The following is a 16230-nucleotide window of genomic DNA, read 5'->3' as shown; positions in this document are numbered from 1 at the left end:
TCTCCCCCAACACCGCTTTCCATCAATTTGTATAGCAGACCCTCATCCAAAATTGAGTCACAAGCTTTTTTGAAATCAACAAAGCATGATAATATTTTTATTTTGTTTTGTTTGTTTGTCAATAAGGGTATGCAGGGTGTATATGTGGTCTGTCGTACGTTATTTTGGTAAGAAGCCAATTTGACATTTGCTCAGGACATTGTTTTCACTGAGGAAAGATTCTGCTGTTGATGATACTGCAGAGGATTTTTCCAAAATTATTCCACGGTAATTATCTGGGTCAAATTTATCTTCACTTTTGTGGATTGGGGTGATCCGGCCTTGGTTCCACATTTTAGGGAAAATGCCAGAGCTGAGGGTAATGTTTAGAATAGCCCATTTGAATTTGTGGTCTGTATATTTTATCCTTTCGTTTAGTATACCATCAACACCATAGTCCTTTTTGGGTCGGAGGGTTCTCTCTCTCTGCATCCTGGGAGTGTTGGTGCATGTTGGGAATTGTATGAGTGAGTGTGAGTGGTGTCTGTAGTTAGATCGCCTCTGTTTTCTTTTTTGTTTCTTTTCTTGGTGGTTTTCCTTTTTCTATGCATGATTGAGTTTTTTTTGTTTTAGTGGTAGAATTAGGTATATTGTATTTCTTGTTGGAATTGCCATTGTTTTGGTGGGGATGGCGACCCACATGGGGATGCCATCCCTGTCACTTCGGCATGGCTTCAGGTGTGTTACTGAAGCTACTGTCACTGTGGAGGAGTTTCTGGTCACCGTAGGAGAGAAGGTAGGCTATGAAAATGTTGCTTATGTTGGATGAATAAAGCAATAGTGTTTTTTGTTAAAGAAGAGCGTCTTGTCGATCGGATGGTTGTGCATGCCATACTTCTTAAAGGTATGTTTATTTAAGTTACGCCGCTTTTTCTCCATCTAAAAAGGTTACGATTTTGAATGTACCGCCATTTATTTTCAATGAGCTATTGGAGATAAGAGATGTTTTACACATTTGTAAACTCTCTGATGTGAATGTGGGTTTACTTTCTTTGGATCAGGAGAAAGCTTTTGACCATCTGGACCGCCAGTACTTGTTCAAAACAGTGAAAGCCTTTGGGTTTGGGGATGTTTTTTTTGTCTTGGATGAGTCTAGAGTATGCTGGGGCCTCATGTATGGTGAAGGTGGTGGTGGTTTGAGCTGACCCTTTCCCGTCCATAGGAGTATTAGGCAGGCATGCCCAATTTCAGGACAGTTATTTTGTCTGGCAATTGAACCAGTGCTTTGTTTTTTAAAAGTGAGGCTTACTGGTTTCTCTGTGCCAGGGGTTATGAAGGGTCCCACAATAGCACTGTCTGAGTATGCAGATAACGTGTCAGTTTTTATTACAGGGGTTGAGGATGTTATGGTTCTCTCGAATGCTCTAAATGTGTATGAGGGGGCCTCCTCAGCTAGAGTTAATTGGGAATAGAGTGTGTTGCTGTGGGCAGGTCAGCTTCAGATAGGAACCACTCCATGGTTACCAGGGGGGCTTCAGTGTGGCAGAGATGGGATGAAGACTGGGATTTATTCTAGAATCTGATGTCTTTCAAAAAAATTATTGGGCGGGTGTAGTGGAGAAAGTGTGTGCCAGATTGTCTAGGTGGAAATGGGTTCTACCCCAGCTGTCTTATAGGGGAAGGTGCTGGTAGCCAATAACCTAACCGCCTCTACCCTGTGGCACAGACTAATGAGTTTACAGACACCAGGGGGCCTGATAGAAGAGCTTCAGAGGACCCTTGTCAATTTCTTCTGGTCTGGACAACATTGGATTAAAGCTGCAGCCCTGTACCTGCCACTGCACGAGGGTGGGTAATGCCTGGTGGACATTTCTTCTAGGGTCATGGCTTTCCGGCTTCAAGCAGCCCAGAGACTGTTGTACAGTGACGGTTCTAGCTGGGTTGATACAAATCAAATCAAATTTTATTTATCATATACACGTTTAGCAGATGTTATTGCGGGTGTAGCGAACTACTTGTGTTTCTAGCTCCAACAATGCACATAATACACACAACCTAAAAGTAAAAGAATGGAATTGAGGAATATATAAATTCCTACAGCCTACACATTGATGAGGAGATCGGGATGTTTGGGCTTAGACAAGCACCTTTTCCTCTTAATAAGGATCTGACACTTTAAAAAAATTGTTTTGCCTAAAATGACATACCCAAATCCAACTCTAGCTCAGGACCTGAAGCAATGATATGCATATGCTTGATACCATTTGGAAAAAAAACACTCAAAAAAATCTCAAATGAATGTAGGAGAATATAACACATTAGATCTGGTAAAAGATAATACAATGAAAAAAACATGCGTTTTTTTTCCATCATCTTTGAAATGCAAGAGAAAGGCCATAATATTATATTGCAGGTTAGGTGCATTTTAGATTTTGGCCACTAGATGGCAGCAGTGTGTGTGCAACGTTTCAGATTGATCCAGTGAAGCATTGCAATACTGGACAATATTTTGTCTCTGCCCAAATGTGCCGAATTGGTCAATTGGTACATTTTGATACAAGTACATAACTACAGAGAACATACACAAATTATATGGTAATACAAAATTTAAGTTTACACACTCCCAGGAATGTCATACATGATGGATCATTAGCTTATACACTAACTTTCACACATCTAGATTGCCAGGCAGTTAGTGTGGAGCCAGAGAGAGCAGGGGTTCAAACTGTAGATCCCACTTCCTACATTTGAATATAAAAATTGATTTTATCAAACAAAACTATGCTACATTTGATCTCTGGGACCCTTAGGATTACAAATCAGAGCAAGATTACTGAATGTAAGTAAATTATTTACCTTCAGAGGTGAATGTATCAAACAAGTTGCTGTAAAAGTTTTTTGTTGTTGTGCACTCTCCTCAAACTATAGCACGGTATTTTTTCACTCTAATAGCTACTGTAAATTGGAAAATGCAGTTAGAGAATTTAAGCTTTCTGCCCATATAAGACATGTCTATGTCCTGGAAAGTTTGCTGTTACTTACATCGTCATGCTAATCACATTAGCGCATGTTAGCTCAACCGTCCTAGTATAGGGACACTGATCCCGTAGAGGTTAAAGCTAGAGGGGGTGATTTGTCTGGCCTGACTCCATTCTATGAGTCTGTTATGCAGGCTTGGAGAGTTTTCGACATGTCCCGTAAGGCCGGCACACCACTAGGGATGTGGCTTTCTTTTTTTATAACAATGTCATCCAGTCCCGTGCTAAGAGTTCAGCCAGCCTACGTTCATGTCTGTTAGGTGTGGGGTGTACCAAGCTGAGTCATCTGATGCTGAGCAGGAGCAGATTGTTGGAGGACCTGGAAGAAAGAGCGGAGATCCGATCATCTTGCCTACTGTGAAAGGTCGTAGCTGAGGTCTGTGATTCCTTGCCAGTACTTCATCGGCAGTTTGTGACTGATACTTCCAACTCTGATCGATGGACGGAGGGTCTGGATTATGTGTTCCCTGCGCTGAATGTAAGTGCTGCGGTGGGGGCATTCGAGAAGGACATGGGTATGCTGTTTTCCTTTGACACCCCGGAGCTGGGGGTGTTCAATGCGGTGGGAAAGAAGGCCACATACATAATATGTGTAAAAGTGTTCCCTGCTTCTTCCCTGGAAGGGGTAAAATTGACGAGGTGGGCGGATGTGTTGGTCAAGGTGCCTCCCCAAAAGGCTGTTGGCGGTCTTTATATAAACTGCCTATTGATAAGAGGACAGCTGACCTCCAATGGAGGATAATACATGGAGCTATAGCCACCAACATGCATCTGGTACACCTGGATCCAACTGTTGGGGAGGGGTATCCATTCTGTCTGAAACTCTGGCACATCTGTGTCCCAGGTTGGTCGGGATGATTTGACCTGATCACTACTTGGTTCTCAGCTCTGGGAGAGGTTTTCTCTTCCCAACTGTTTATATTTGGGCCAAAGTACAGGTTTAGTCTAAGGGGTGTAGTGTTCTTAATTAACCTTTCTGGCGCAGGCGTTCCGCTAGCGACCCACCTCAACAACATCCGGTGAAATTGCAGAGCGCCAAATTCAAAGTACAGAAATAGTCATAATAAACATTCATAAAAAATACAAGTGTTATACATAAATATTAAATATTAACTTCTTGTTAATCCACCCACTTTGTCAGATTTCAAAAAGGCTTTATGGCGAAAGCATACCATGAGATTATCATTTTTTTCAAACATTTACAACCAAGTAAAGGAATTACAAAAGTCAGAAATAGCGATTAAAATGAATCACTTACCTTTGAAGATCTTCATATGGTTGCAGTCACAAGAATCCCCGCTACACAATAAATGTTACTTTTGTTCGATAAAGTCCCTCTTTATATCCCAAAAACTCAGTTTTGTTGGCACGTTTTGTTCAGTAATCCACTGGCTCAAAGGCGGTCAAAACATGCAAACGAATACATCCTAATAGTACCGGTAAAGTTCGTTGAAACATGTCAAACGATGTTATAATTAATCCTCAGGTTGTCAATTGTCTAAATAATCAATAATATTTCAACCGGACAATAGCGTCTTCAATAGAAAGGAAAAACAACGAAGGGTGCGCACTCGGTCATGCGCACAAACCAGCTCTGCATTCTTCCTCAGTCCACAGACAGAAAGGTCTCATTCTTCTTCATTTTTCAGAAAACAAGCCTGAAACAATGTCTAAAGACTGTTGACATCTAGTTGAAGCCATAGGAACTGCAATCAGGGTCCTAACCCATTAGATACTCTATAGGCATTCAATTGATAATACCCACATAAAAAAATCCCACCTCCTGGATGGATTTTCCTCAGGTTTTCGCCTGCCATATCAGTTCTGTCATACTCACAGACATTATTTTAACAGTTTTGGAAACTTTAGAGTGGTTTCTATCCAAATCTACCAATTATATGCATATCCTATCTTCTGGGCCTGAGTAACAGGCAGTTTACTTTGGGCATGCTTCTCATCCAGACGTCAAAATACTGCCCCCAAGCCATAAGAAGTTTTAACTTTGTGTCAGGGGCAGCTAAATTAGCATTCTGGAAAATGAAAGAGCAGTATTCGGGGACAGGGGTCTGTGGACGTGGTGGGCATGCTGGAAGAGATGTTGGCAGCAAGACAGAGGGATAAATTTGCCTATTACAAACTGGTTAATGACATTGTGCTGTTATGAGCATATGGGGTATTCAGTAGTTGTTGTGTTAAGTTACAGTGGAGGAAGATTTGGTGTTGTGTTTGTTTTTAATTGATGTTTAACCATTGATGTTTGAGGGTTTATTGTGTTGTGGGTTCCCAGACCTAAAGTTCTTTTTAAACTCCCTCTCTCTCTCTTGCTCTCTCTCCTCCTCCTCTTCCCCATGGTCAGTCACGTGGCTGTGTGTGAGTTACAGCCCTCAATCAGACTGTGTGGAGATTGAACAATCTGTTTGTTGGATTGACGCCTACACACATTGCGCAGCCTAAACATGCATATTATACTGTATCGACTGTGTATAGAGTATTAGCTCATTCAAATGCCACCTCTGACAGCAACCGGGCCGTGTATGTGTGTGTGTGTGTGTGTGCGTGTGCGTGTGCGTGGGTGTGTGTGTGTGTGTGTGTGTGTGTGTCTGACAGCCGTGGGGAAGCAGTAGTGTTAATATACGCTGATGCCTTTTTCTGGCTTCTCTCTCTCTGTGGTAATTATCTAGGACCCAGCAGGGGGTCTGGTGAAACAGTACCACACGCGCACACACACAAACACACCTTCATTTACATGGCTGTAAGCATCGGTTAGCTGACTGAACTGGAGAACTCAGTCCTCCATTAAACAGTATCATGAAGAGCCAGGTTAGGGAGGTAATGGTAGATTTGTCATGATAGTTTATCAGAAATGGATTACATAATTTTACATGGATTACATTACATGTGATTATTTACGGCAACGCTGTGGTTTGTAACATGGCTCCCCATGCTAGCATGTTAACATTAAGCTTACCCTAGAGACAATGATTAAACAGTGCGATAAAGGGTATGGAGAAAGCAAACTATAGGATAAGAATAATGGGACAGTGGATGAAGCTACAGCTGACAAGAAAATGTTGGTTAACACTTTATTTTGATAGTCCATCTATAGATGCTCCACTAACTATCAATCGACTATCATTAACATGTCATGCATGTCTTTGGACTTGCAGCAGGGAAGCATCTGTAGATATCACCAAACATTGTGCTATTTGGTAAACTAGTCCGTCTCTGCCACCATTTCACCCATTCCTATTTGCTGCCGCCAGCTACTACCCGCAGTTGTTTTTTTTATGAGTGTTCTGAAATGGAATTATGCGTTCTGTTATTGCTTCTGATGCTGTTTCCATTCCTGCTGACCGCCTGCGTTCTCCTATAATCTCATTCTCTTAAAAGGTAGTGCTGGCCCCCGGGGCACTTATCATCATGGCTGTTTGCAGGTTAATATCTACGCTCTCTGCTCTGCATCCAAGCTGTCCTTTGTGTATGAGTGTGAGTGTGAGAGTGTGTGTGTGTTTGATATCACTGAGAATGAATGTTACCTTAGGGAAAGCAGCATTGACTGCACATACTGTGTTGTTCTCACAGCCTCACTGCTTCTCTACTCAAGAGCAATGCTCCTCTACATTATAACTCTACAGGGAGGAAGGCATGCTACTGGTTATCGCATCTGGGTTCAAATAGTATTTAACATCTTTCAAATACTGTCATTGAGTATTTGTTTGAGCCTGAATATAATGCCAGATGGGCAGAGTTTGCACTTTTGGAATTATACCATTGGTTCCATTTTGTCCAGGCATGCTCAATAAAGCATATTTTAAATGTTGTTTGAACCCTGCTATGTCTGCTGTTAATGTGTTCAGTGTTGGGACTGAGGCTAACCCGTGTCTGTAACAATAACAACTCACAATAGGGAGACTGTTTGAGTGGCCGTACCATGTAGTGTTTCTGAGCACCAAGTAGAATGGATGATGAAGTCACAGTCTATATTGATTTTATTCCACTCATCGAGTGCATTAGTCTCATGTCTTTACCACATCAAGATTGATCATGTGTTCTGGCAATTTACAAATGGAGGAATGAATGCAGTGTACATTTTATAGGATGACTGTGACTAATGAATGTATCTCACAGGATGACTTTATTATCAACATGACTGGACACATTCATTCGTCAGGTCCCGTGTGGCTCAGTTGGTAGAGCATGGCGTTTGCAACGCCAGGGTTGTGGGTTCATTCCCCACGGGGGGACCAGGATGAATATGTATGAACTTTCCAATTTGTAAGTCGCTCTGGATAAGAGCGTCTGCTAAATGACTTAAATGTAAATGTCAGGATGACATTAAGAATCATCCCCTATGGCTGCATGGACTCTAATGCTCTCTCTGACTTTGTCTCCTCGGCCCTTCTTCCTCTCCTTCCCTGTCCCCTCCCCTCCTCCCTTGTCCTCTCCTCCTCTTCTCTTCCTCAGAGCCCCATTTCATCTCAGCCTATGATGTGGGTCTCTTCACATTCTTCTTCCTGCGTGAGAACGCTGTGGAACACGACTGTGGGAAGACCGTCTACTCCCGGGTGGCCCGTGTCTGTAAGAACGACATCGGAGGGCGGTTCCTACTGGAAGACACCTGGACCACCTTCATGAAGGCCAGGCTGAACTGCTCGCGCTCCGGAGAGATCCCCTTCTACTATAACGAGCTGCAGAGCACCTTCTATCTGCCTGAACAAGACCTCATCTACGGGATATTCACCACCAATGTGTGAGTGATGAGTAATAGTCTTCTTATGCAAGACACACACACACACACACACACTCAGGAAAACACACACACACACACACTCATATACAGGTGCAGTACACACGCACGCACCCTCTCCCACCCCCACGCTAACTCCATTACTGCAGTTTCAGGCCTAATGATTATCATTATTCAGCATCCACTTTTTGAGAACACTTAAGCTGTGTTTGAATACTCATACTAACTGCACTAGCCATACAATTTATGACATAAATTGAGTATATAGTATGCGTATTGGTCATAGTATGGGTATAGTTAGTATGCAAAAGTTCCCGGATGTCATTCGCCAAAATACGAAGTATACAAACAGTAGACACTATTTCCATGCTTTTAGTGCCCATAATGCAATTCTTCAGAAAATGGGTTGAGGGTTCACATTTTTTTCAGATTTTAAGAAAATGGCGTAAAATATGCAGCCAAAATCCAACGAGAAAGAATAAAAATACATAGCTTTAACTAATTATAATGTTAAGAATGTTAATGTTAAGAAAATGTTTAGCAAATAAGTTACCTTACACGTTATGTTGGCTGACAATTTGTTAGCTATGCTATCCTTACAAACAGTGGTGGAAAAAGTATCCAATTGTCATACTCAAGTAAAAGTGAAAGTCTTAAAGTATTTGGTTTTAAATATACTTAAGTATCAAAAGTAAATGTAATTGCTAAAATATACTTAAGTAACAAAATATTTTCAAATTCCTTATTTAAAGCAAACCAAGAGGCACCATTTTCTTGTTTTTTAAGTTTACGGAAAGCCAGGGGCACACTCCTAAAATCAAGACATCATTTACAAACGAAGCATGTGTTTAGTGAGTCCGCCAGATCAGAGGCTGTAGGGATGACCAAGGATGTCCTTTTGATAAGTGTGTGAATTAGACAATTTTCCTGTCCTGCTAACCATTCAAATTGTATCAAGTATTTTTACTTAAGTACTTTACACCTCTGCTTACAAACCACATAGCATATCATTACAGCAGTAGGTACCGGTATGTTAGCTAGCTAGCTAACGTTAGTTGGCTACTATTACATCAAACTTGCCAGTATATTAACTATATGCTATCTAACTAACTACCCAACGTTTATTGACTTGATTATCCCTGTCATTCTTAGCTAAGTGGTATAGTCGTTGTGCGTTCTCAATGGACATTTGGGTGCTTTCGTAAATTCGCTCTGGCTATCTACTCCGATTTCAGAGCACTCTCGTCTGAGTGTACCAGAGCGCAGAATAACTGATGAATTTGCGAACGCTCAACACCCGTTGAATATGGCCGGTGTCAGTAAACGTTGGCAAAAAAGGCGTAATAAAATTGTTGCCAGCAGCACAGTTACTGTCACCAACGCTCTGAATAACATGACAATTGCCTAACCAGCTCTGCTAGGGCGAGTAAAATAGTCAGAGTGAGGTGTTCTCTCATTTGTGTCTGGAAGTAGCTAGCAAGTTAGCCAGTTAGCTTGGGTGCTTGACTGCAGTTGTAAGGTCAGAACGCTCGAATCAACCCTACTGCCAGAGCGTCCAGTGTGCTCTGAACGCTCCCAGAGTGAAACGCTCTGAATTTACAAACGGGCAATCTGACAACACTCTGAATTTACGAACGCTCAGATTGAATTTAAGAACACACCTGAAGTTGTAAAATGTCTAGCTAGTAATTTGTTATGCTAACAAGCTAGCAAGAGGTTGAATAGCAACAGCATCAACTTCCAGTAGACAGGCGAAGCGCTAGTACGCTCAACTGAAAGGATACCGTTCGTTTACAGTATACTAAAATGAACTAATAGTATGTAGTATATTCTCATTAAGTATGTATTATGCAGTATGTTAGTATGTCATCGACGGGGCTGTAGTGGAGCAGATTGAGAGCTTCAAGTTCCTTGGCGTCCACATTACCAACAAACTTACATGGTCCAAGCACACCAAGACAGTCGTGAAGGGGGCAAAACCTATTCCCCCTCAGCAGACTGAAAATATTTGGCATGGGTCCTCAGATCCTCAAAAGGTCCTACAGCTGCACCATCGAGAGCATCCTGATGGGTTGCATCACTGCCTGGTATGGCAACTGCTCGGCCTCTGACCGCAAGGCACTCCAGAGGGTAGTGTGTACGGTCCAGTACATCACTGGGGCCAAGCTTTCTGCCATCCAGGACCTCTATAGCAAGCGGTGTCAGAGGAAGGCCCTAAAAATTGTCAAAGACTCCAGCCACCCTAGTCATGGCAAGCGGTACCGGAGCGCCAAGTCCAGGTCCAAGAGGCTTCTAAACATCTTCTACACCAAGACATAAGACTTCTAAACATCTAACCAAATGGCTACCCAGACTATTTGCATTGCCCCCCCCCCCTCCTATTTTAAACTGCTGCTACTCTCTGTTATCATCTATGCATAGTCACTTTAATAACTCTACCTACATGTCCATATTACCTCAATTACCTTGACTAACCGGTGCCCACGCACATTGACTCTGTCCCCTGTATATAGCCTTGCTATTGTTATTTTACTGCTGCTCTTTAATTACTTTCTCCTTTTATTTATTTTCTTTTTTTTCTTTTTTTTCTTAAAACTGCATTGTTGGTTAAGGGCTTGTATGTGAGCATTTCACTGTAAGGTCTACCTACACCTGTTGTATTCGGCGCATGTGACAAATCAAATTTGACTTGATTTGATTAGTATGAGTATTCGAACACAGCTTTAGCCTGATTTGAGCAAGTGAGGCAGAGTAAGGCAGAGAGCCTTTTTCATTACACATTCTACCTGCACTAAGGAGAATCAGGATGGTTAGAGGAAGGAATCTGTGGTTGTTTTTCCAAATGGTACCCTATTCCCTACATAGTTTACTACTTTTCCTTTTCCTATAGTGCACTACCCTATGGGCCCTGATCAAAGGTAGTGCACTACATAGGGAATAGGGTGCTATTCGCAACACATCCTGTGTGTTACTGTACTGTGTGAGCTGTGTCCTGACTCATAAGCCTGGGTTACACAGACCATTGTTTAAGGAATGCGGTATTATCCACTTCACTAGAGGGAGAAATGAGTGTGAGCAGAACAGAAGACTCATCCGCAATGTGTATGTTGCCCTTTTGTGGAAAAGAAAGAACATGAATGTGGTCCATAGGTGAAGAGGAAGTGAGAGAGTTTTGCCCTCTTCTGAAAGAAAGAAAATCTCACTGTGATGCTTTCACAGACTGAGGTTTTGGAGTGTGGAGTTGAGTGGGTGTGGTATAGTACAGTTGTTGGTATTCAGATCTGTTCCATGCTCTGCTCTGCTGTGCTCTTCTCTCTCTCAGGGGAGAGGAATCCTCCCCCTCGCCTTCTGCTGCTCTCACCTGTAAAGTTCTGACTCCCAGTAGGTGGCTGCTCTCCATCACTACCAGAGCTGAGGCTATCATTACTTCTCAGTACAGGACATATGTGCGTGGATGTACATGTGCGCGTGTGTGTTTGTGTGTGTATGCCTCCCTCTTTCCCATTCCAATCTTTTGTCTCGGTCCCTCTCTCTCTCCCAATCCCCCAGTCCCTCCCTAAAACTATTCTGAATAGTGTGATATCATAATGCAATCACAGGAAGCACTGTCTCCATCTGTCTGTGTTAAATTGAACATGGTCAAAGAACTCCCAGGAGTTTGAACTGTAAAACAGAACAGAGAGAGGGAGGGAGGGGGAGAATTAAGGAGGGAGTGAATGAGGGAGGTAGAGAGCGTTTGAGAGAGAGAGAGAGATATGCTGGTCTCCATCTGCATTTGCTGAACTTTGAGCAGCTGACTGGGTTTGCAATCATTATCTCGTCAGAGTAGTGAACTTAAGACCCCCAGAGCACGCTGAGGCCTTATAATTAACTCTAGACCTTATTGGCATCTCCCTCCATCGTCCTTCCCTCTGTTACGGCCTCTGAGTGAGGCTGCACAGTATCTGTGTTTCTCACATTGAAATGGGACTGTCACTGGCTAATGTAGAAAATCCTGAGGTGATTTCATTGCAATGGCTTTCTCCATATTTGGTATGCGTTCTGAATGAGCAGCTGGATGCTGCTGCAGGTGTTATCATAGAAGAAGCTGATTGGCTCACACAGTGATCTGATTTGACATGTCTCCTCAGTAACCTGGTAACCATGGTGTCCTGGCATGGTGTAATGTGTGTGTGCAGGGTGATCCATATTTTTGCCTGATTTTTTTCTAAACTTTTTCCTTCATCTCCAACATAATAACATCAAATGCACTTTGAAATGAGCTATATTGCCCCTGGAGCATGTTGGGTAAGAATCAAATATATATACTATTACTATGATTATTCACTTTACTTTTACAAATTATTCTTTCAGCTAAAAATACTACTTCCAGGCACCTTTTTTAGCATGTGCACAAGACACTAATCTTTTGTACTGTATTGTAACATAGCTGCTGCTGTTTTATAGCTACCTGACTCAGTCTCCACTCGTGAAAGTGATTGTTTCAGACTATAGCATTGTAGCTCAGATACTGCATTGTTATGGAGTAAAAGTATATATGGATGGGCCTCCCAAGTGGCGCAGTGGTCTAAGGTAGCAGTGCCACTAGAGATCCTGGTTTGAGTCCAGGCTGTGTCGTAGCCGGCCGCAACCGAGAGACCCATGAGGCAGTGCACAATTGGCCCAGCGTCGTCCGTGTTAGGGGAGGGTTTGGCCGGCCGGGATGTCCTTGTCCCATCGCGCTCTAGCGACTCCTGTGGCAGGCCAGGCGCAGTGCACGCTGACACGGTTGCCAGGTGTACGGTGTTTCCTCTGACACATTGGTACGGCTGGCTTCCGGGTTAAGCGGGCATTGTGTCAAGAAGCAGTGCGGCTTAGCTAGGTCGTGTTTCGGAGGACGCATTACTCTTGACCTTCGCCTCTCTCTCGAGTCCGTACGGGAGTTGCAGCGATGGGACAAGACTGTAACTACCAATTGGATACCATGAAATTGGGGAGAAAAATGGGTAAAACAATTTATTAAATAAAAAATAAATATATGGATAATCTTAGCCTTACTTCATTTTCTGCTCGCTGCCTCCCTGCCTGTCGTACGGTACAGGGGATGCTGAGTGTGCTTTTTGTTTCTGCTGCGATGCAGGTATTCACTGAGGTTGGAAAAACATTTTTACCTTAACTGTGTCCCAAATTCCATAGGGCTCTGTTGAAAAGTAGTTCACTATATGGGGAATATGGTACCATGTGGAACACACTTGATGTATTTTTTCTGTTTTTTTTCAATTGAGGTGAGGTGCACAGACTGCATTAGCTCCATATACCCTGCTGAGACTAGAGCCTGCCAATGATAGGCACAGCACATCTGTTACTGTGTGTGTGTGTGTGTGTGTGTGTGTGTGTGTGTGTGTGTGTGTGTGTGTGTGTGTGTGTGTGTGTGTGTGTGTGTGTGTGTGTGTTAGAAAGTATTTTGGAATCCAGGTGTCTCTATGGCACACATACAGTGTATATATATATATATATATATATATATATATATATATATATATATCACAAAAGTGAGTACACCCCTCACATTTTTGTAAATATTTGAGTATATCTTTTCATGTGACAACACTGAAGAAATGACACTTTGCTACAATGTAAAGTAGTGAGTGTACAGCTTGTATAACAGTGTAAATTTGCTGTCCCCTCAAAATAACTCAACACACAGCCATTCATGTCTAAACCGCTGGCAACAAAAGTGAGTACTAAGTGAAAATGTCCAAATTGGGCCCAAAGTGTCAATATTTTGTGTGGCCACCATCATTTTCCAGCACTGCCTTAACCCTCTTGGGCATGGAGTTCACCAGAGCTTCACAGGTTGCCACTGGAGTCCTCTTCCACTCCTCCATGACGACATCACGGAGCTGGTGGATGTTAGAGACCTTGCACTCCTCCACCTTCCATTTGAGGATGCCCCACAGATGCTCAATAGGGTTTAGGTCTGGAGACATGCTTGGCCAGTCCATCACCTTTACCCTCAGCTTCTTTAGCAAGGCAGTGGTCGTCTTGGAGGTGTGTTTGGGGTCGTTATCATGTTGGAATACTGCCCTGCGGCCCAGTCTCCGAAGGGAGGGGATCATGCTCTGCTTCAGTATGTCACAGTACATGTTGGCATTCATGGTTCCCTCAATGAACTGTAGCTCCCCAGTGCCGGCAGTACTCATGCAGCCCCAGACCATGACACTCCCACCACCATGCTTGACTGTAGGCAAAACACACTTGTCTTTGTACTCCTCACCTGGTTGCCGCCACACACGCTTGACACCATCTGAACCAAATAAGTTTATCTGGGTCTCATCAGACCACAGGACATGGTTCCAGTAATCCATGTCCTTAGTCTGCTTGTCTTCAGCAAACTGTTTGCGGGCTTTCTTGTGCATCATCTTTAGAAGAGGCTTCCTTCTGGGACGACAGCCATGCAGACCAATTTGATGCAGTGTACGACGTATGGTCTGAGCACTGACAGGCTGACCCCCCACCCCTTCAACCTCTGCAGCAATGCTGGCAGCACTCATACGTCTATTTCCCAAAGACAACCTCTGGATATGACGCTGAGCACGTGCACTCAACTTCTTTGGTCGACCATGGCGAGGCCTGTTCTGAGTGGAACCTGTCCAGTTAAACCGCTGTATGGTCTTGGCCACCGTGCTGCAGCTCAGTTTCAGGGTCTTGGCAATCTTCTTATTGCCCAGGCCATCTTTATGTAGAGCAACAATTCTTTTTTTCAGATCCTCAGAGAGTTCTTTGCCATGAGGTGCCATGTTGAACTTCCAGTGACCAGACAGTATGAGGGAGTGTGAGAGCGATGACACCAAATTTAACACACCTGCTCCCCATTCACACCTGAGACCTTGTAAGACTAACGAGTCACATGACACCGGGGAGGGAAAATGGCTAATTGGGCCCAATTTGGACATTTTCACTTAGGGGTGTACTCACTTTTGTTGCCAGCGGTTTAGACATGAATGGCTGTGTGTTGAGTTATTTTGAGGGGACAGCAAATTTACACTGTTATACAAGCTGTACACTCACTACTTTACATTGTAGCAAAGTGTCATTTCTTCAGTGTTGTCACATGAAAAGATATACTCAAATATTTACACAAATGTGAGGGGTGTACTCACTTTTGTGATATACTGTATATATATATATATAAATGGGATCCATATATGTACAGTGCATTCGGAAAGTATTCCATTCAGACCCCTTGACTTTCAAAGGTTTTTCTTTATTTTTACTATTTTCTACATTGTAGAATAATAGTGAAGACATAAAAACTATGAAATAACACATATGGAATCATGTAGTAACCAAAAAAGTGTTGAACAAATTAAAAAATATGTTATATTTCAGATTCTTTAAAGTAGCCATCTTTGGCATTCTCTAAACCAGCTTCATGAGGAATGCTTTTCCAACAGTCTTGACGGAGTTCCCACATATGCTGAGCACTTGTTGGCTGCTTTTCCTGTGGTCCAACTCGTCTCAAACCATCTCAATTGGGTTGAGGTCGGGTGATTATGGAGGCCAGGTCATCTGATGCAGAACTCCTTCACTTTTTTGTCCTGTTGAAAAAAAAATGGTAGTCCCACTAGGCGTGAACCAGATGGGATGGAGTATCACTACAGCATGCTGTGGTAGCCATGCTGGTTAAGGTTGCCTTGCTTCACGGTGGGAACCACACGCGCGGAGATCATCCGTTCACCTACATTACTCTGCGTCTCACAAAACTACGGCGGTTAGAACCAACAATCTCAAATTTGGACTCATCAGACCAAAATACAGATTTCTACCAGTCTAATGTCCATTGCCCGTGATTCTTGGCACAAGCAAGTCTCTTATTCTTATTGGTGTCCTTTAGTAGTGGTTTCTTTGCAGCAATTCGACAATGAAGGCCTGACATACACAGTCTCCTCTGAACAGTTGATGTTGAGATTTGTCTGTTACTTGAACTCTGTGAAGCATTTATTTGGGCTGCATTCTGAGGTGCAGTTAACTCTAATGAACTTGTCCTCTGCAGCAGAGGTAACTCTGGGTCTTCCTTTCCTGTGGCGGTCCTCATGCGACCCAGTTTCATCATAGCGCTTGATGGTTTTTGTGACTGCACTCGAAGAAAAGCTCAAAGTTCTTCAACTTTTATGCATTGACTGACCTTCATTTCCCAAAGTAATGATGGACTGTTGTTTATCTTTGCTAATTTGAGCTGTTCTTGCCATAATACATTATGGACTTGGTCTTTTACCAAATATGTCTATCTTCTATATACCACCCCTACTGTACCTTGTCACAACACAACTGATTGGTTCAAATGCATTAAGAAGGAAAGAAATTTCACAAATGTTTTGGTTACATGTTTCCATGTGTTATTTCATAGTTTTGATGTCTTCACTGTTATTCTACAATATAGAAAATAGGAAAAATAAAGTATAAAACCTTGAATGAGTAGGTGTG

At 42.8% G+C, this 16230-nt stretch overlaps 1 protein-coding gene across 1 annotated transcript in view; it reads left to right on the top strand.

The window, feature by feature from the left end:
* The window catches only part of LOC120058330 (semaphorin-5B-like), a 126592-nt gene that overhangs the window by 53756 nt on the left and 56606 nt on the right, over positions 1 to 16230 (top strand). The window contains exon 7 of the mRNA XM_039006914.1: positions 7482 to 7767. Coding sequence (XP_038862842.1) covers positions 7482 to 7767 — 286 coding nt within the window. The remainder of the gene's footprint in view (positions 1 to 7481; positions 7768 to 16230) is intronic.

Source organism: Salvelinus namaycush, chromosome 13 (assembly GCF_016432855.1).
Source record: "Salvelinus namaycush isolate Seneca chromosome 13, SaNama_1.0, whole genome shotgun sequence".
In the NCBI taxonomy this organism is placed as follows: domain Eukaryota; kingdom Metazoa; phylum Chordata; class Actinopteri; order Salmoniformes; family Salmonidae; genus Salvelinus; species Salvelinus namaycush.
Note: the sequence above shows the minus strand (reverse complement) of the source record. Positions and strands in the feature narration are given on the sequence as shown.